Source organism: Tympanuchus pallidicinctus, unplaced genomic scaffold, assembly GCF_026119805.1.
Source record: "Tympanuchus pallidicinctus isolate F22 unplaced genomic scaffold, pur_lepc_1.0 scaffold3, whole genome shotgun sequence".
Taxonomy (NCBI): Eukaryota; Metazoa; Chordata; class Aves; order Galliformes; family Phasianidae; genus Tympanuchus; species Tympanuchus pallidicinctus.
In genome coordinates, this window is record NW_026294747.1 from 17,653,845 (window position 1) to 17,674,099 (window position 20,255).

Below are 20,255 nucleotides of genomic sequence, written 5' to 3' on the forward strand. Positions count from 1 at the left end.
TCTGCTAAATACTGGTTTCCCAACCTTTATTCACTGATCCTTTTAACTGACGATGAACCTCCTGTTAAGAAACAACATTAAGCCACGATAATGTTCTTCTAACAGTTAATACTGAAGGAGCTCCCAAGTGAAAACATGTTTTACCTAGTCTAGTAACTCACACTGATGTTCAGACTTCAGTACTGGAGAGGCAACATTTTTTTTTTTCTTTCCTTTTTTTCTCCTCTGGATGTTTCACCTGAAGAACTGTTGCAGGGGTCACATTCAGTATTCATTTGTCTCCCACTGTGGAAGATCTATCCAAATGCTGTGTGGCACAAGAGAAAGATGAGCTCATTGAGAACCCAGTGACTATGACAATGACTTCTAGGAAGCAAACAAACAAACATTCAGACTTTCTGTAACAGCTGTAGCTATTCAGCAATTGAAAGATTTAGTTGTAACAACAATATAGTGGTATTACTCATCAGTTACTAGTTCTGGATATAAAAGAAAAAATAAACGAACGGACTACAGCAAAACTAGTTACCAGTTTTGTTTAAGTCTTCTCAGAAGCATTCCCATATAGAACTTCAGGGCAAAGAAGGCAGTTAATTTGTTTATTAATGACAGTGAAAACAAAAGTGATAAAGCAAACAGATACTTATTTAAATATAAAGATTCTAGTCATCTGGTGTTCTGTCAGGCTCTTTTTCTTTTTTTTTATTTTTGATGGGGGGATTCAGGAGGCATAGTTGCAAAAATCCACAGAGGATTTAGGGAAACATGATACTTTGACAGAAATTGTCAACTAGGGCAAAGTCTGAACAGCAAACATCATATAATGAAAAACTCAAACCATATTTACAAATTCATACTTCGTAGTCATTGAGAAATTTCTTTACCAAGTGGCAGATGATGTGTGTGCACTACATTCTGAAAAGGCATTATTCAATCAGAGTCACTTAGCATAAAATTAAGCAGAAAGACAGATTGTCTAGAAATAAGGCCAGTTCCACTCCAAATTTATCTGACAATCAGAATTTTCTGGTGGTTCTACATTAATAAAAAGAGCGTAAGAGCACCTGATCTAATCCAAACGGGACATATCAACCAACCTGCAAACATCATTCCTAGCAGAAATTACCAACAGTAGAAACTCACGTGGACAATATACACCTCTTTTGCCTCCTTGTCTATTGCTAATTTCAAATGCTTGTATAAAAACAAATCCCCACACAATGGTTTAAAATCGAAACATATGATTATCTCAGACTATCACGCTGTTTTGCACCCAGGAAAAAAAGTGAACAAAACCCAAACACCTTTCTCTTTCTCTACTTCCTCCTTCCCCCCTTCCCCCACACTTCCAAATCAGGAAACAAAAAAGAAAGAAGTTATACTCTGATGAATATTAGAGCTGGCACCAACATTCATGCTAGTTGCCCTGATGGGCAACAGAAAGTTCATTTACAATAGTCAGAAATATTTTTATGCACTAGCCCCAAAGAGTTCAGCTTCTGAAAACAGTTTTGGAAAAAAGTCCCATCAGGTATGATGTGGGCAGCGTCCAGAAGGTGCAGGAATGTCCATCACTCTACGGCGGTCCTCATATTCATCAGTGTCTGTGGAATCCTCGTCTTCATCCACTGCATACTTGTTATTATTTGTTTCCTAATACAAGGCACATTCATATTTAATTAAAATCTTGTATTTCAGCAACTCATAAGAAAGCACAAATGTTTGTCCAGAAAAATTAGAAATCTATATTATCACATCAATTAACTGAGGTAGATACAGTGCCCATGTCTTAAAAAACCCAGTTCCTTAGAATTATAAAGATTACTTTACACTAGACATCATTTTGCCAAACTACTTGATCTTCAGCTCATTAAATTTCCATTAGCCTTAATTATTCCATACGTACAGCTACATAGAATCAATCTGGAACCTTAGTTGTGCCAGTTTCCTTGGTGGCTCATATTTTGATACAAGCAGTTTAAAAGCAAAGGGTCATTACTACCTTTAGAAGTAGTGGTAGAGCAAAAGAGATGAAACCAAATCACTTCTACAGTCAGATACATTGTAACCTCTTCCACTCATAAAGGTAATCTAGAAATACCTTCCACTATAAGTACGACCTCTGCTGGCAATTTCTATTATAGCCACTGGTAACATGATTTTTCAAATAAACTTGGTCCTGTTTTTCCAAGGCAAAAGTAGAAGGAATACTCAGCGCTTGCACAAGGATTTTGTTTCTATCTGAACTAATCACTAGAAAAGAGCTATGCAAGTCATACAATTAATAAAGCCATCACATCTAAATGTTCCAAAGCAAACAGAAAAATTAAAGTTAACTCGCAATCTCCAAACCGCAACGATAATTAACAGAAAGCTAAATATCTTTCTGATTTGCCAACTCATTAAGAGTCAAATGCAAGTCAAATGCACTTCAAGTGAAAACTGAATATCAGGAGGATCATTTTAAAAATTTTAAATTGGTAGCACTACACGTCAAAGCAACAAGGATACATGGCTTTACCAGTGTACAAAGTGACTACTACAGTTTTCAGACCGATTTAGGCTTAAATGTGTTATCAATCTGAACAGCATTCAGTGAATTTTGCAACATAAGTGTTTTCTTATCAATAAACATTCCAGAAGCTTAAAAAAGTTTGCATAGTGGGAAGTTGTCCAAGTATCAGACTGAGTGATACTTCCAGATTTTATGTTTTAAGTGAATTGGATCTCAAAGATCCATCATTGAAGTTTAGACACATAGTTATGTTCGACTATTAAGATGAACACTCAATGAGAACAGGAGGTGAGAAAGAAAATCCAAGATGAGCATAGCTGCATTTTTGCTTACCATTCGTGCTGTAGACACCTTGAATGTTGGACACACCATATGAAATCTGGGAATCGTGACATTAAAGAATTTTTCCTTGTAGTAGAGACAGTGGAAGGTGTAATACCCCTCCATATATCCAGACGTTGTGGAGAAAGTAGTACAGCTGGTATATTCATAGACTCTCCCTGGGCTGATTATTGGAAACTCCCCTGTTGACAAGATGTTAGATCACAGTAAGATCTGATGTATAACTGCATTTTAGCACTTTGCTGGAGCAGCGGCACTCTGTAACATTCAGGCAGATCATTTCAGATTCTAGTAGAGGCAGAAAGTATACTCTAACTATTAGCATTAAAAACAACTGCTTGAAGAAAGATTGACTATCAAGATGTTAAAACTATGCTTGCAAAACAACTTTAAAAGATGAAACAGGTGGATGCGTATTTCTTCCTTTCAAGCAATGAAATCGTGTTGATACAAACCACATAACTACTACCATGTCATCATAAAGAATGGCTGATATGCACGTCATGAAACTAACACTATTAAACACCAAAACATTCACCATTAGGTTTATAAAAGTAATCTTTTGCTTACCAACTACTCCAGGACCTTGAACTTCTTCCACGTCACCTTTGGCATTTGTTATTCTCCAGTATCGACTGTCCAGCTGACAAGCCTTCTCAGGAAGGGCATCTTTGGACATTTCGATTCTAGAAGCCAAACAGCACATTTAATGATTATGTAACTACCGTCATACAATTTAAGACTTGGGCAATCTTGGGGTATTTCTCAAACCAGACTGGGAAAAAACCCCAACAACTTCCAGTAAGGTATACTGAATCAGTTGCCACTAACCACCTGTATGTCTCTGCTCACTATCATTATTGCTCCCTTTTTGAGTTACTTGTAACTTTTTTACTTCACACATCACTGTATTTTACTAATTACCAACTTGACAGATGCCTTATGTACTTGACCAGGTAACGTTTAAATGGTTGTTTTTTAATTAAATAGTGCATGCTGTGCACATTCAGACACATTCAATTAATTTCAGTAACTTCACAAATTTATACAGAGTATTACAAAATTGTTGATGTGAACTCCACAATGGTCTTCCCTGTGGTGCTTTATGGTGTTCAGTTATAATTCTTACCTGATTCTGTAAGTGAAGAAATAATGCGGTGGATGTACAGAACTGAGTTCAGGTAGAAAAGATGTAGATACAGAAACAGTAATATCTCCTGTGGTAGCAACACATTCTTTATCATGCACATACCTACAAAAAAGAAAACGTTAAATCTGCAAATAGCTGTGCACGTTCAGAACAGAAAACTAAACATGTGAAGTGATTAATTAGTCACTACTAAGAACACTGCAGTACTAGATTTAAAAGTAATTGAGTTTTTCATCTGCTAGTTAAGTTAATGATATACACAGTGTCTTCATTACACACACTTCCCAAACTCATACAGCTACATACCTCTTTCTAACTGCATTAATGCTTACACTAAGCTAAGTATATAATTTCATCTGAAATCAATGAAGACACTTGTTATTAAGGATGTGCTCTTATGTTATTTACTTATATATTTATATATATTGAACTTATGGAAGTCTATGTTTATTATTCGCCTTTCTACCACAAGTAAATTGATTTTCAGATCAAGCACTCGGGTTCTGTAGAACCCCAGTTTGATAAAGCTAAGGCTCTTACTTAAACTTAGAAAAAATTGTAAGTACATGACTATTAAGCAGCAGAACAAGTCCTGTTCATTTACTTATTTAGTGCAGTGTTACTTTAAGAGATCAGTTCACTGGAACAATTGCTGTCTTAATAACTCTAAACTGCCCTGCAGCTGTAGCACACGCATTGTAAACACTAAGTAATATGGTGTTGTTAACTAAGCTTCAGAACAACTTCTTTTCAAAATCTCAGTCCTGTTTATATAAATTACAAACTCAAGTTTCTGGTAGAAAAAAATGTATTTAAGCATTCTCTTTCAAAGCTGTATCTGCAATATTTCATGCACTCCTTCCTCCCCCACTATTAGCTTTTATATCAGATACCTGTAACTACTTAGAAAGAGGTCTACGTTCTAAAAGAAACATCAACATATTGCAGTGAGGCTTTTAGTCTCAGTCACATTACCTGAAGATCTGGTCTCTGATGATAGGATAACCACCAGTTACCACTTTGTTGACATAGGATGTAAACCATTCCAAGTAAGATGTTCCTAGATATCAAAGAGAAGTGTTAGTAAGGATAGGCAAGTTTACCACTAAGAACATTTCCGTAAACAGTGTAAGGCAAAAGCTTAATTTTTAATATTTCACAATAAATTCTCAGACTTTCTTAGATGAGTTAGCCAATATTCCAGTCCTTTCAACCAATTAGGCTCATCTGGAACAACCAACCTAGAACTAAGAGTACATACTCCAGAAATGCCACAGCAATTGAAGAAAATCTTAGCTAAGTGTTTTGCAATATCATCAGTTTTCAAATGCCAGTGTCTCTCATCATGCTGTCCTTATTGTGACTTCTCCTAAAGAACACTAATTTAGTGGTGCATCCTACTTGTATAGCTCTTTCCAGCTAGTCCACCTACAAGAGGCACGCAAGGCTGCTGGTGGATTTATGAACATAGCTTTGATAGGCAAGTTTCCAAACTGATTCTAAGAAATCTGTTAAAAAGTTGCAGAATTTCCCTTTCTTTAAAACAGGGATGAGGCATAGATATACTCAGCACTCCTATCACAAGCCCATAAGTGCACTCAAAACAAGTTGGGATTTTCCTTAACATACAGCCATTGCTTGAGAAAAGGTTTTCATACATCTACAGCCATTATTAAGGAACAGCTTGATTTCTAAGTGGGCAGTCAAGCTGGCAAATTTAACTTCTAAAGAAACAAGTTTCATACAAAAGATACTGGCTTTAATTATAGCCATAAATTTTCTAAGCATTGTGATAAAGAGTTCAGCAGAAAAGTACACCGAGTTCTTCAATTATTTGTCAATTTTACTTACACAAAGCCATATTTAAAGTAACTGAAATACTAAGAAGTTGTTATCCAAATCTTCACTGAACTGTTATCGACTACTGATCTCTCCTCTTAGATTACACGTACTTACCACTTCATTTTAGTGAGAGCTACATGTACTGTCCTTTGAACTTATGGAATCTACGTTTATTATTCTCCTTTCTACCACTAATCCACAAAATGCAAACTGTTTATAAAGTAACTCTGAACAGAGAAAATAGACCAATTTACTCTGCAATGTTCAAAAAAATCTAGATGAATGCTGTATAAGCTTCCCCTCAACCCTGCAACATGCCAAGATGAATCCTTTCAGGCAAGTGCAATGATGTCAGATCACCTCATCATTGACTCAACTCCATAAAAGCAGCAAGCTCAAGAAACAATACAAATGCACTGTAGAGCAGCTTTAAAGTATTAAATCATCCCCATGCGGAGAAAAGCAAGTAACCAAAATATTACTCTTGAGCTTTTGGTGCATTTTTCCTCTATAATTCTAGGGCTCACAGTGCATTTTACTGAATGATTTCTGTAAAACAGATTTCAGATTGTTTCTGTCACGCTGAAATTAGTTCATACTATTAATCAGTACATAGGAAGGACTCCTATAATTAGAGTGGTAAAGAATTTAACCACCTTCAACCCAAACCAGCAATGGCGTAAAATGATTTCTCCCTATTAATATTCATGCACATACCCTAAGAAACACACGAGGTTAAACTAAGATTAATATTGGAACTACTCAAAACACACCTGCTTTCCCATTGAGTGAGATTAATTTATACATAGCCACAATAACCAGACTCCAATGAATTAAAAACAAACAAACAAACAAACCATGAGAACAGCATTTCAGTCAATGTAAACATCAGACAGATGATCACAATAGAGTACCACATAACCAAACGACAGTTTTCACCTTTCTTCCCTTTTCTTTTCAACAAAGGAAATCGACAGAATAAAAATTCAGAAAGTCTTTTCTCTGCAGCCACAGTTATAGTAAATTAGATTTCACTACAGGACACAAAATATGAACTTTTAACACTGCTGTAAGAATATTGGGGGAAAAAAAACACTTTGTGTCCACTTGGATGTTATATTTACTAAGCACTTACATTACACCCATGGTGGCTAATTTACAGCCTTTGCTCATCTTGTTAGACAGGTTAATACACTGTAAAATTGGTATACAAGGCACCAGGAAGGACAAACTTTAATAGGAAAATCATTTCAAGTAACCACTGACGCTTTAAAGCAGGTTAGTCTTAAAAGTACCAGATGAGATTTACAGCACTTGCTTTGTTCAAGTCAACTGCTCTGCACAGTTTGATTTCACCTGACAAAAACTGACATCTATTTCCTGAACAGTGCAATTAAAACATTTTGAAGAATATTTTATTCTGAAGTATTACCTGTAATGAACATATCAATAGCAGACGGATTGCGAGCCATTTGGTCCTGAAACAGAAAGGAGGTTATAGATGTATTAGAAGGAAAGCATTAGACTTCCAAGTTTAAAATTTAAGATCTGAAATGTAACATAGAGAACTCCTTCCTATATCCACTAGACCAATAATCTTGCTTCTTAATTCATCATCCTATCCTACTCATATTTTCAAATATGTAATAAAAAACACACATGCCTGTCCCTGAGAATGCTCAGCTGATAATTACACGTACAGTTTTGATATTCCACTAAGGCTCATCAGATTCAAGGCATCATTGAAGAGAGCGAACAAAAGCACAGTGAAGTTGAAGTTGGAAGAGATCTCTGGAGATTATCACCCCAATTCCCTTGTGCTAGGGAATAGAGCTAGAGCAGGTTACCCAGAATCATGTCCATTTGGGTTCTGACCGTCTCCAAGAACAAAGACTACAAAACCTCTGAGTAATCTGCTCCAGTGCTCAACCACACTCACAGTTAAGAGTTTTTTTGCCTACGTTCAGATCAGGTTTCCAGTGTTCTGATTTGTGCCCATTGCCTCTTCTCTGTCATTGGTTTCCCTGGGAAGCTCTGACTTCTTTGTGGCCTTCAAGTATTTCTAAACACTGATAAAAACTTCAGAGCCTTCTTTTCTCCAGACTAAACAATCTCAGCTCCTTTACTATCATTCTCCTACCTGATAAAAGCAGGGCTATTCATAGATGACCCCAAACATAAGCATGTAAGTAATGTTTCAGGTTCCAATGCTTTATTCAAAAGGTCTGAATACTTAATATAACACAAATGGGGATCTTAACATCCTTCAAGTAATGCATTCCAAAGCATTCCCTACAGATCTCATTGCTACATGCTCTGAAAACATACAGCCAGGAATTCCACAGCAGAAAGAAGATCTTTTTCTTTTTCACTCATCCTACTGTTGTGGTGGGGGAGACTAAAGAGGGGGATACGTGAAGTATTTTTAGGTGTAACATTTTTAAGCTTCAGTAGCAACGATGACGCCTATCTTAAAATTTTACAGCTTTAAGAATTAGGAAAAAAAACTCAAATAATTAAGTCTATAAAGGATTTCTTTATGACCAATTTGTTCTCTCATTGGAAAGTAAGTCTTCCTTAAAACCCAGAGGTTTATTACAGCAAGTCTACATTTATCACATCTGAGAGAAGAGATTCTTATTTTCCATAGCAGAAAAGCTAAACAAACAGCTACCATCAACTGTTACAGATCTGCATTCACAAGTATAACCATATCCTTCTTACTGGACACTGATAGAAGATCTCGTATTTATTCCGTCCTTCCACGCTCTCCAGGGCCATGTACTGACTCAGGCCAGTGTGAATGCAGAAGGTCAGGGGGAGGCATTGTTTCAGACCTAATCTCTGTTGAAAGCCTCCAGCGGCCGTGTCAATATCCAGCAAGTCTTCGGAGCGGTAGTGGTTCGACAGTGCCATACTTCCCATCAAACTTAAGAGACAAAATCAGATATAGAAGCAGAATAAACAGAAGATCTCACTCAAAATGTAAAGAAAGCTTTCAATCTAACAATGCTATATGAGAGCTATATTAAATCCAACAATAACAGTCAGAAGCAGAGACAAGTCTTAGTTCTCAGTAAAACTTAGAGGGAGGCTTGATTGCTTCCACACTTTCTTGTACATTTTGTCCCTTAGAGAATCATTTAAACTGCTCAAAATTCCCATTCTGTCTGCAACTACTTCAAATAAGCTGTAGGCTACCTATTCACAGCTGGCGCAATTTCCTATTAGCTTAATATAATAATAGCTGAAGATATCTCACGTTTTATGCAAGTTAATTTCAATACTATCAAACATCTGTGATTTTTCAATTAGAATAACAAGCTGCTATAGTAACAGACATTGATCGAAACTATGAGCTGGGTGTTCTACGCTTTGGAGAAAAGGTTGATAAGTAAAGAAGGAAAACAACTATGGAGTCACAGAGACTAAAATCTCTGTATAAAAACTAAGGCAGACAGACACAAAGTCACACAAGGAAAGAATGAGAAAGCATCGCATGACAAGACCATTATGCATCCAATTTTTCCTCTAGTTTTTTGTAAGCACACTACAAAAGATGGGATTCTGTTGTTTTTTTTCTGACAATATGAATATGACTTTGAAGCCCACAAAAGGAGTCTCCTGAGATAGAAAATGAATACAAACAGTTGAGGAAAAAAAAAAGGTGCTTTCAGATTAGTACAAATAACAGATTTAAAATGAAGGTGAGCATCAGAATCTAAAGGTAACACTGATATGAATGAAAGCCATGGTGAAAAAAAAAAAAAACCAACATACATTCAATCTCAAAGATGTGCAAATAATGGCAAAATGATAAAAAGGGATAAAGCGATTAAAGTAATTACCTACAAGAGCACACACTTCAGCAGTGTGCCTAGCAAGAAGAGACGACTACAGTTATCAAAGCCAAAGAAAAATACACTGCAGATGAGTTTTTGTGTATGACAGGAAAGAGTTGGTAGGCTTCAGGCTTAGCCTGGGTGTTAGCAAGGTCACATGCTTCAGAGAAAACTTTGCAGGGTAAAAATCAAAAGTGAACAATTTTAAATAGGACTTAAAATAAGTGGACAGGAGCTCTGTATGAACACTTTACTTTTGGTCCTTCTTACTAACATTTTTGGCTTCTGTATTTGAGAAGTCACATTATCTAGATTTTATTTTTATTATTTTAAAAATTCAGGGTCTCTAGAGGAAATATCCAAGCAAGTCAACATTGAAATTTCTAATCACATCTCAACAAATACGTATGTTAAACATGAACCAAATATTTTAAAACTCAGCAAAATACAAGAATTCAATACATTATTTCAAACAGGCTAACAGCAAGAGATTAATGAAAGCAGCGGTTAGAGTAACAAATGCATTGCATATAAACATGTCTTTATGTAACTGATGTGGGACTCAGGGACATTTGGAAGGACAGCATCAAAAAAACATGAGATACTCCTTTTATGAAACAGCAGGACACATTAAAAGTTTACACATCAATGTACTATACATCATCAATTTGGAAAAAGGCCTGAAGTAATAGAGTTACAGTTATTGCATTTGTAAGAATATGACAGATTTGCAACAACAGCTTTCTCATATTGTTTTTATTTTTTTTTCCCTGTTTGGCAGAACGTGGCTGACATTCTCCCAAAGCTCTGAAACAGGAGATATTTTGCCCAAAGTTGATTAGTGCAAGGAGTTGATCAAATTAACAAGAAAGCACTTAAATTCTAATGCAGTGTCAATGATCACACAGGAATCACAAGGCAATCTGCACAAGAAAACTCCTAGAACAGGGAACAAACAAAACAACCAACATCCACTCCAAAATCCACACTGCACATTTAACTTCTTTTTAGAGGTAGCTGTTACCTAATCACTAGAACTCCAAGGTCTATCTATCTGATCAAACTAGACCGGGCCACTGTTAACAACTAAGTATTCTTGATACAGCCGTTAAGAAAATATTCCTAAGACTAAGACTGATTAGTCCTCCAATAGTCTTTCAATAACGTCATTTAATAGGTTAATGTGGACTGAACTAGAAACTGTCAAGATCACAGCACTAGAAGATAAGCTTCTAAAAGCTTTGACTTTATAAACAACATTATTTTTCTCCTGTTCCCCAAAGAACCACAACCTTCTCTTCTTCATCCAAGTAAACAAACTTGTAACCTACACCTCCCCACCCATACTCCCTTCTAATTTGCCTTTCACTAATGTTCTCAGACGCAAACTTTTGCACACACTAAGCTTTTGCTGGCATTATGAAAGCAGTGACTCAAGGCACAAGCTGCCACACGCCTGTATGATCTAAGTTGCTCCTACCTTGGGCAACAGGTTCCATTCCTCTCATCTTTCCATATGTAGCGTCTTTAAAATCTGGACAAAGACTCCCACAGCACTTACCAGTGACTGGCACTCACATCTAGACCCAGTGTCCTCCATTTTTGGTCTAACACACCAATCCCACAAACTCATCAACTTCCACCCCCTACACCTGATCTTGCTGACATTCATGGCCCACTATGGAGCATGAATTGTGAGGTCAGTGAGCAAGTCTTCCCCAAAGTAACACTATATCTTCTACTTGCAGTATAACACCATTTCTTATTCCAAGGTCCCAGTGGCAGAAATAATTGGTCCACCAATGGGGTTTGTCAAGAAATGTTTAGGCCTGTTCCCTCCCTTTGAGGGCACAAAATAGATCACAGCCCGCTGGCAGTTACCTGAACTGAAGGTCATGCCCAAATGCATGTGTCCCTTGTTGCCCCTCCACAAGCACACTGCTCATCAAGGCAGGGTGTAGTGGAAGTAAAAGAGCAGTAGGAAGAGGAGAACACACACAAGCTGCAGAGCTTTATTCTGATCACTTCCAAATGATCAAACATAGCAAGCATGGTGAGACACATTTGCATTCATAAAAATTTTTAGTCATCCATTGACCAACAGTAATGTATTTGCAGTTACTACCACTTTTTACTCTATCAGGTAACAGACGGATGCACTTTCAAAATGGAAAGAGCTATCTCATAAAATTTGCAGAACTAGGTAGGACACTACCCCTCCTCTGAAAAAAAAAAAAAAAAAGCACCAAGTTTTTCCTAGGGAAGGAAGCAAAACTAGAAATCATCCTTATGCTTGCATAAAACCATTTCCCATATACCTACTGCACTTACAACACCCGAATTAGACAAAGCTGTCTCTGCTTTATCAGTGAAGGCTTTGGCAGGGCAACATGAAAGCACTGCTCAGGAGAGACACTGCAGTGATTTGCCCGCTTTTTATCTTTTGCTAACACTTGTGTTTGCGCATCAAGTGCTGACCTGCTAAATCTTTTCATAATTGGAAGATACAAATCCATGTGCACTCACCTGCATGCTAACCTTGATGTCAAAGGAGTTTTTAATTGCTGATATAGCATCATAAAATCTTCTAGTTGGAAAATTTAGTTTGCAAAATTGACACTTAGATTCTACTGAGAATGACTACTTGGTTTGGAAGTTATTCCTTCACCATTTTTAAAGAACAAAAGTTTCCAAATCACGAAGACTGCAGTCTGAGTCTAGTTACATAGCTTATATAACACAGAGCAAAACTTTGGGAAAGCAGCATGCAGTGGTATGTCAACATTCTGAAGTTTCAGTTGTTACCAAAAAAATAAAGGCACTCAAGAACAATTAGAGCAATTAGAAATCTACACTACATTTTCAGTTACTTCTGAGATTAGAACATAACCAACTCTATAATCAGTGTCAGTACAAGTGGTCCCTCAGTTACAATACATTCAATGTTTCATCTGTCCTTGTCAGCAGACATTTGAACTTTTTAAGAATACAGACAATTAACAACTTGGTAAGCAGTTGTTGTAGCTTACCCAGGAACAACCAGCTTCTGTCCATTATGAATACGGAATGAACATCGATAGTCATCTGGGAGTTTGCAGCCAATCTGTGCTTCCACAGCATCTAGATCCTCTTCCTGCACACTCTCTGTGTACAAAAAGAAACACAGTATTACGAGGCAGTGTTAGAGGGGGAATAAACAAGTACTGCTTCCAACTCTCAAATTTAATGCTGTTTCCCTACTCTGCCCACAATGCTTGTGCGCTGTTCCCGACACATGTGAATACTAGGATTTGCATTAAGACCTTTCTTTAAAATTTCATTTCACATAATTTCATCAGAGCAGCATGGCTAGCACAAAGAGAAATTAACCACATTCTAGATATAACAGCATGTTTTCAATTGCAAAGAGAATTTAATGTAGCCCCAGCATTATATCTTCTTTTATGTTATTACAAAAGAAAATACAGGAATATAGACTTCAAAGTACTCTGAAACTTGTAATCCAGAGAAAGTGAACTGACAGACATACAAACAAGGAAAATTAGGGACACAGTTGTGTAAAAGCTTGGTTCCAAGCAAGTAGCCAGAATCACTGAAAACCAAGTATTTTAAATACAAAGTATGAAATTTGTAAGTGTCTTGATCAAATAAACAACATTTAGTAACCACTGTATGCCAGGAGGCATAGAACTAATGCTACGTACATTGGGAAAGAGGCTGATTACATTAACTGATTACTTAACACAGCACCAACCTTCATCCAATGTAATCTCAACAGGCATGCTCTACACATAAAGTATTTATGAAGTGAAAATAACCTCTCCCCCACAATATTGTTCTTAGCTGACAGTCAGGAAATATTATTTGAAGGGTTGCTTCTCTCAGTTTCCAATCCAACCATTAACAAAAAAAAAACAACCCTTGGCTACAGACACCTTTCATGTTGTATCTGGAGCATCAAACGTGAAATTGGGGAATTTTTATATTCGATTATCAACAGAAGGGCGTAGGGAATAACTATTCTTATACCCCCACACACACTCCAGAGGGGAATTTGTATGCTCAGTTACAGCAAGGCATCAGTCAAAAATTCAGTGAAACAAAGTGTGTACTATGGTACCATGAAGGTCTAAGTCTTGCAAGTCTCCTGCTAAAACTTCCTATCACTATTCAAAAGAAATTGAACAATTCCATTCATTTTTTGTAGACAAAAGAAGCTTCTGGAAGTAAAACAATAGTAAGATTTTTCACTTCAAGACTGCCTATGGATTACTAGCAACTTGGCAAGGACTATACATGTGGTGTGATAGACTTATTTACTGGAAGGGAGAGCACATCTCTTTCACTTCCAGGGCTCCAGGAACTGATGCACAAGTCTAAGATGAAAGCAGTATAAAACTAAATAATAAAAGCAATAATAAAAGTAGCATCCGTCTACTAAAGCAAGCAGGTATCACACTGTACCTTTCAAAGAACCAATCATCCGAGGACACCGCTGTCCCAGGTATTTCTCTAGGTCATCCCAGGCTTTTTTCAGTGTAGCATAATACTGGATGTATCTTCCTAGATCAGAGTAGGTACTGATGAAGATAGCTTTCCAGCTCTGATTTCGTCGACTTTTTTCCTCACTAAGTAGAGATGAAGAAAGAATTTTGAACGTCAGCCTAAATACTTTGACTTCTAAAACCAAGAAGCTGATTTTTGTCATTTGGCAGAAACCACACACATAATATTAAGCCCGGAACATATCTCAGTCACAGGAAGCTACACCAGTCTAGTTAATTTTGACATCGATTAAACAGCAACTTGGAACAGATTTAGGATACATGTTTGGTACTTAGTACCAGGGGAAAGTAGGGATACACAATTTCTTTAAAGGAAGAATATTGTCTAGCATTAAGTCTTAGAACTGTTAAATAGCTAAATCACTTTGCAGGCCTTTAAGAGTCTTATTTTTTTATCTACTGCAGTAGTCAAATAAAGGAGTCATGAACTCCTCTATTTACCTGATAAAAAGGACTAAAGAGCAAACCTGATAGTTACATAAGAATGCTGTATGCTGATCCAGAAAGCCAATTTCTGAAAGAACTACTGCATATTCAATTCTGCTCACGGGCACAACAGCAGATTATTCAAATACTGGCTGCATAAAAATGCTGACTGACATCTGACAGAGGCTGCTTGCCTCCAAAAGTGTAGCAGCTCTTCCACTGTTGCGTAAGGATATATTCCAACTCCTGAGGTTCCAATAAGCATGCTGAATCTAAAAGTTTTAATACAGCCCCATACACCTGCATAATAATTTAGCAATTGAGATGCCTTCATATCAGCTTTAATATTTTTTTTAGCTCTTGTAAGGACAGAAGAGCCTTATTTCTTGAGGAAGATTTCTTGATGGAGGGGGGAGGAAAGGGAGAAGAAAAAGATTATATTTAATCTGGAAAATTAGAAAAACTAGCAATAAAATGGAGAGTAAAGAGGAAAAACCTAGCATGACTCATGACTCAGCAGATGAGAGAAGTTTAAGCTCATATTCACCCACCAATGTCATTAGTAGAGATTTCCTTCAGTCTTGATTACTTACCCTTCCTGGGTGAAGGGAGACCATCATGTCAGAAAGTCACCCTACAGTCTGTTCTTAGCAGAGCCCTGACTCCCTCACCTTTCCCATGTAAGTTCATTATGCCCCTCTTCTCAAGCATCAGGTATTCAGTCTGAACTTCCCACTTGCTTCCTTCCCCTTAAGATTTTTACACAGAGAATCTCAATGCAAAACTTTTACAACCTGCATTATAGCTTCATAAGCTGTATATAATTAGAATATTTATCATATGTTTACACACATTGATGTCCTCCATCTGGGGAAGAATAACCCCACACACCAGTACGTGCTGGGGATCAAGAGGCTGGCAAGTGGCTTTGCCAAGAAGGGAGCCTTGATGGATACCAAGCTGACCAAGAGCCATCAATGTGCCCTTGCAGCAAAAAAGCCCAACAGAACCCCAGGTGCAACAGGAAAAACACTGGCCAAGAACACTGTTCCTTTCTAGACAGCCCACGTGAGGTTGTATCTGGAGCACTTTGTCCAGTTTGGGCTCCATAAAACAAGAGAGATATGGATGTACTGCACAAGGCCTCAAAGATGATTATGGGACTGGAGTATCTTTCACATAAGCAGAGTTTAAGAGAGCTGGAACTCTTCTGAATGGAGAAAGGAAGGCTCAGGGGCATCTACCCTAATGGAAAGGAGTAAAGATGGAGTCAGACTCCTCTCCACACTGCGAACTGACAGTAGGATAAGCAATTACCAAAAACTCAAACTGAACACAAAGAAATACATACTCTTTTAATGTGAAGGTGGTCAAACACAGGAACAGGTTGCTAAGAGTGGTTACAGAGTTTCCATTTTCAGAAAACATTGAGATTTATTGGACAGGGTCCTGAGCAAGTTGTCATTGGTGACCCTTTTTGAACAGGGGAGCTGGACTAGATGATCTTAAAAAGATCTCTTCCAACCTCACCTACTCTGTAGCTCCAGTCACAGCAGTCACTGATGCAGCAATCCAGGTGTACCCCCACGATTACAATACTCAGAATATTACCACAGAGTATTTGGTGTCTGAGAGTCAAGCTGAAGCTTCTCCGCCAGCTTTGGCATGAACAGGGCACTTCTATCTATCCATACAAACTTTAACCCTTTTACATTCATGAAACTGTCATAGAAAATGAACATTTTTGATACCTCTAAGCTTTCATCAAAGTGAAGTCAGCAAATGGTGAACACCAATCTAAGTGTTACAAGAAGTCATGTACACAATAGCATACAAGACTTTTTTTTGTTGTTGTTAGCAGAAAGAAGGCTTCAGACAACCACACTTACTCTGAAATAAGCCAGTATTTCTTGCAGTGTCTTTTCCACAATGGATCGTGGCTTGATAGCTGATTTAATCTCCGACTCAAATAGCAGCAGCTATAAATACAAAATCATTACATTTGATTGCAGGAAAGCTGTGAACTAAACAGGGATAAATACTCACCAATAAACTGTAACTTGCTTTCCCATTAAATAAATAACAAAGCTTGAAAGTTCATTAGCTACCCTTTTTAGAGTTGTTCTTATAATGGTTAACAGTTTCCATTACAGCTTTGAGAACTGTCAGTAATTAATTAATTTTGTAAAGCAGGTCAGCCTGCAGGTCTTTTCCATCACAAACATAATCTGAAACATTCAGGTATGATTACAGTCCACCAGAAGCAAGTATTCCTGTAGTGCAGGCTACTTATTATGTTTGATTCATTACCTGAATTGCCCATCTCTACCTTATCTTTTTTCCCCACCATTGCCATACTGTCATATTGAAAGCTCGATCAGTAAGATACAGAACTGTAAAGTTTCAGTGCTAGGAAGTTATTTTCCATTTTACTTAAATAACTTGTGATGGGAAAAAAGAATAAAACAGGAAAAAATACAAAGGACAGTAGACTTGGAAGTAAGTAGTGCAAGCTCAGTCTTATGAAGAGCATAGGTAAGCTCTTGCCATTGCATTACAGGTAACATTGTTGCTTCATGAAATTAAAAAAATCACATCTTGCATTTGGAAATATAGTCATAGAATCATAGAGTCATAGAATTTTAAAGAAACAGTTGTCTCATTTATTCTAACCCAAACACCTCACAATAAATCTTCGCCTTCCTCTTCTGTGTTTGAGCAGAATTGTCAGTTATGCTTTGAAGAAACTTGCAGGAAGAAACCACCAGTACAGATGTAGCATCACCACTCTGATACCTTGTGCTAACACTCAGTGTGTATGCTTTAACAGCTGAGATTAACACCTAAATACTCAAAATGAAATTACTAAACTTCAACTTTTGGTCATTTTCATTTATTTCCTTCTCCGTGTAGCTCAGAAATTGGCAATTTATAATGACTAACCGTGCAAACGGACACAGTTACACACTGGAATAACAATGCCTCCAAATCCTGTCTTTGATAAGCTAAATCAGCTGCACTCTATCTCACACTGAGACCACAGAATTATTTGTGTTTATCTGCTCAATTCAATCTTAATTTTTTTTTTTCCCCAGTGTCCACAATAAGCTGTTCAAAGCAGAACAGTATTAGTATTTCAACAAACTAAAGTGATTCTCCTGTATGCCCTGCAAATTACCTTCAGCGTCAGAAATACATTCACTTCTATTAGGTAGTGAGTTCTACAATGAGACACATCAAACTGACTGCTGTAGCCCTCGGATCTTTTAATTCATCACCTTTCACTGGCACAGTCTTGCACTTTTTTGTTCCTCATTATTAGAGTTCACTGATCTGACTGGTCAGCTTGACCAGAACACACACCCCTTGTACCACTGCTGTGTTACTTCACCAGTCTTTACAGCACTTGTAAGCTTTAACGGCTTTGCTTTTAAACAATAAACTACTTAACACCTATTAATGGCTTGCACTTAGAATTTAATAGTAATCCCAGCAGAAACCCACTAGATTAACAAGACCTTGATATTCGGCAATAGGAGAACTTCATTTGCGACATTCTGGAAGTTTATTTGTAAATAAAAACATTCTGAAGTTAAATTCCTAGCCGAAATCTGTTCTTGGTGTTATTGGAATAGGCTGCCCAGGGAGGTGGTGGAGTCACCACCTCTGGAGCTTTCCAAGAACAGCACAGATCACTGAGGGACATGGTTTAATGGCATGGGCTAACAGCAAGACTTTCCAACCATAATTATCAACCAAGCTTATAATTGCTTGGAAGAAAGAAGTCACTGTGGTAACAGTGTAACATGTGGCTTCAAACACAGTCAAAGATTTAAAGCCATTCTCATTAATTACATAAGTGTTGGGATTTTTCATTATTTAAAGACTACCAGGCTGACCAACCTGTGGAATACAGGGGAAATGGGAATGTCTGTGATAGTGTATGCATGCATGCCACTAAAACAAAGACAAGCAAGCCAGAGATGTCCTCAGTTAACACCCTGAGTACCGTGAGTGGAAAGCTGAGCAAAACTACCATTACTGACCTTACCAATGAGAAAGCTAACCACACTCATCTCATATCATCACAGAATCACACAGTGATCAAATAAGAGTTCATCAAATATTTAGCAAAAATAGGCATTAAGCCTGCCTTCACTATATTGTCATCAACTACTAAGTCATCTCCACTGAATTTACCCAATTACCACACTGTTTTTTGCTTCCATTATACTTCCTCTCATTTCTGCTTCCTAGTTAACATAAGTCTCCCAGATGCCTTCGGCTTTCCTCACTAATATTTACGAGAAGAAAAACAACTGATGACATCCTATTTGATTCACACGCATTCTTCTTGCTAATGCAACACCGATTTCAATCACTGCTGCTGCTTGCACTTCATTGAGAAGGCTTCAGCTAAAAACATACTCTCATCTCCGCCGTCTGACCTGCAGCTCTGACATCCACCCCACACGGAGCAGCTCGCAGCTCTGGTTCACGTTCTGCTGATCGAGAGTCCTCCTGTTTGACTGCATCTGGTTTCCCCCAGCCCCAAACAACAGCCCATTCAATAGCCGCCCGTACTGCTGGCAACAGAACCGCCCTTTGTTTGCCCACACATATCAGAGTTTCAGAGAATTACTCATTCCATTAAATCAGCTATTGGTTCACCTCCACATGGTGATTTAAATACAAATAAAAACAACAGGTAACGGGGGTAAAAGGTGAACGTTCCGTTTCGCTTAACCAAACGCCACCGCTGTTCTAAGAGCGCAGTGCTTCAGGACGCCTGCCCTCCCGAGAAGAAGCCGATCCTCTCCCTCGCACAGCGACATACGCTTTCGAGCGCCGTGCCCCGCTCGCTGCTTCTCCTCCCCGTCCGTCACATCCCCCTCCAGCACTCTTTTCCTGACCCTGTTTGCAAGCACAACCAAAAGTTGTGCACCGGCGGCCACCGGCAGCCCCGACCGAGGCAGGCGGCCCGCCCCGCTCCCCGCGGCTCCCAGCCGGCCACTTCTCTCTCCCCGACACGGCCGACACAGCGGCCGCCTTGCGCCCCTGCAGCACAGCCCGGGGGCGCCGAGGCCGAGGAAGGGAGCGGACCCCGCCGGCGCTCTGCCGAGCCGCGGCCCGGCGCTGCGTGGGGGAACGCCTCCCGCACCTCCCCCGCCTCCCGCCGAGGCCGGGCTCGGCCGGCCGTCCTTCCTTCCTTCTTTCCCTCCCCCCGGCAGCGCGGCCCGGAGGCTCCCGCGGCGCCCCGGGCCAGGCCTTCACCTCATCAGATCTCGGTAGTCGAGGAAGCTGAGGATGAGCAGCAGCGGGTCGGTGGGCAGCAGCTCCAGGCTGAGAGCCGCCGGCTCCATGTCCAGGGGCGCCGCCATCTTGAGAGACGTCCCACCGCCTCGCCGCCGGGGCCGCCCCTCGCGCCGCTCCGTTGTCGGCGGGGGCTGTTGGCAGCGCCCCCTGCCGTTCGTTCCGCCGCTTTGCGTCCCGCTGGTGGCTCTGCCGCCTGTCCTGGCGGCGCCTCGCCGCTGCCCCGTGCTCCAGAAGGGCGGGAATTTTAATATCGTTAT

General features: G+C 38.9%; 1 protein-coding gene across 1 annotated transcript; it reads right to left on the reverse strand.

The window, feature by feature from the left end:
* Positions 1–585: 585 nt before the first annotated feature.
* Positions 586–20,255, reverse strand: FBXO3 (F-box protein 3; the record flags this gene model as incomplete). The annotated part of the gene is made up of 11 exons (XM_052695969.1): positions 586–1,653; positions 2,849–3,039; positions 3,428–3,543; positions 3,987–4,109; positions 4,983–5,067; positions 7,282–7,327; positions 8,574–8,778; positions 12,721–12,835; positions 14,156–14,319; positions 16,572–16,661; positions 19,957–20,255. Coding segments are annotated over 11 exons (1,560 nt in total), but the record flags the coding sequence as incomplete, so codon positions are not given.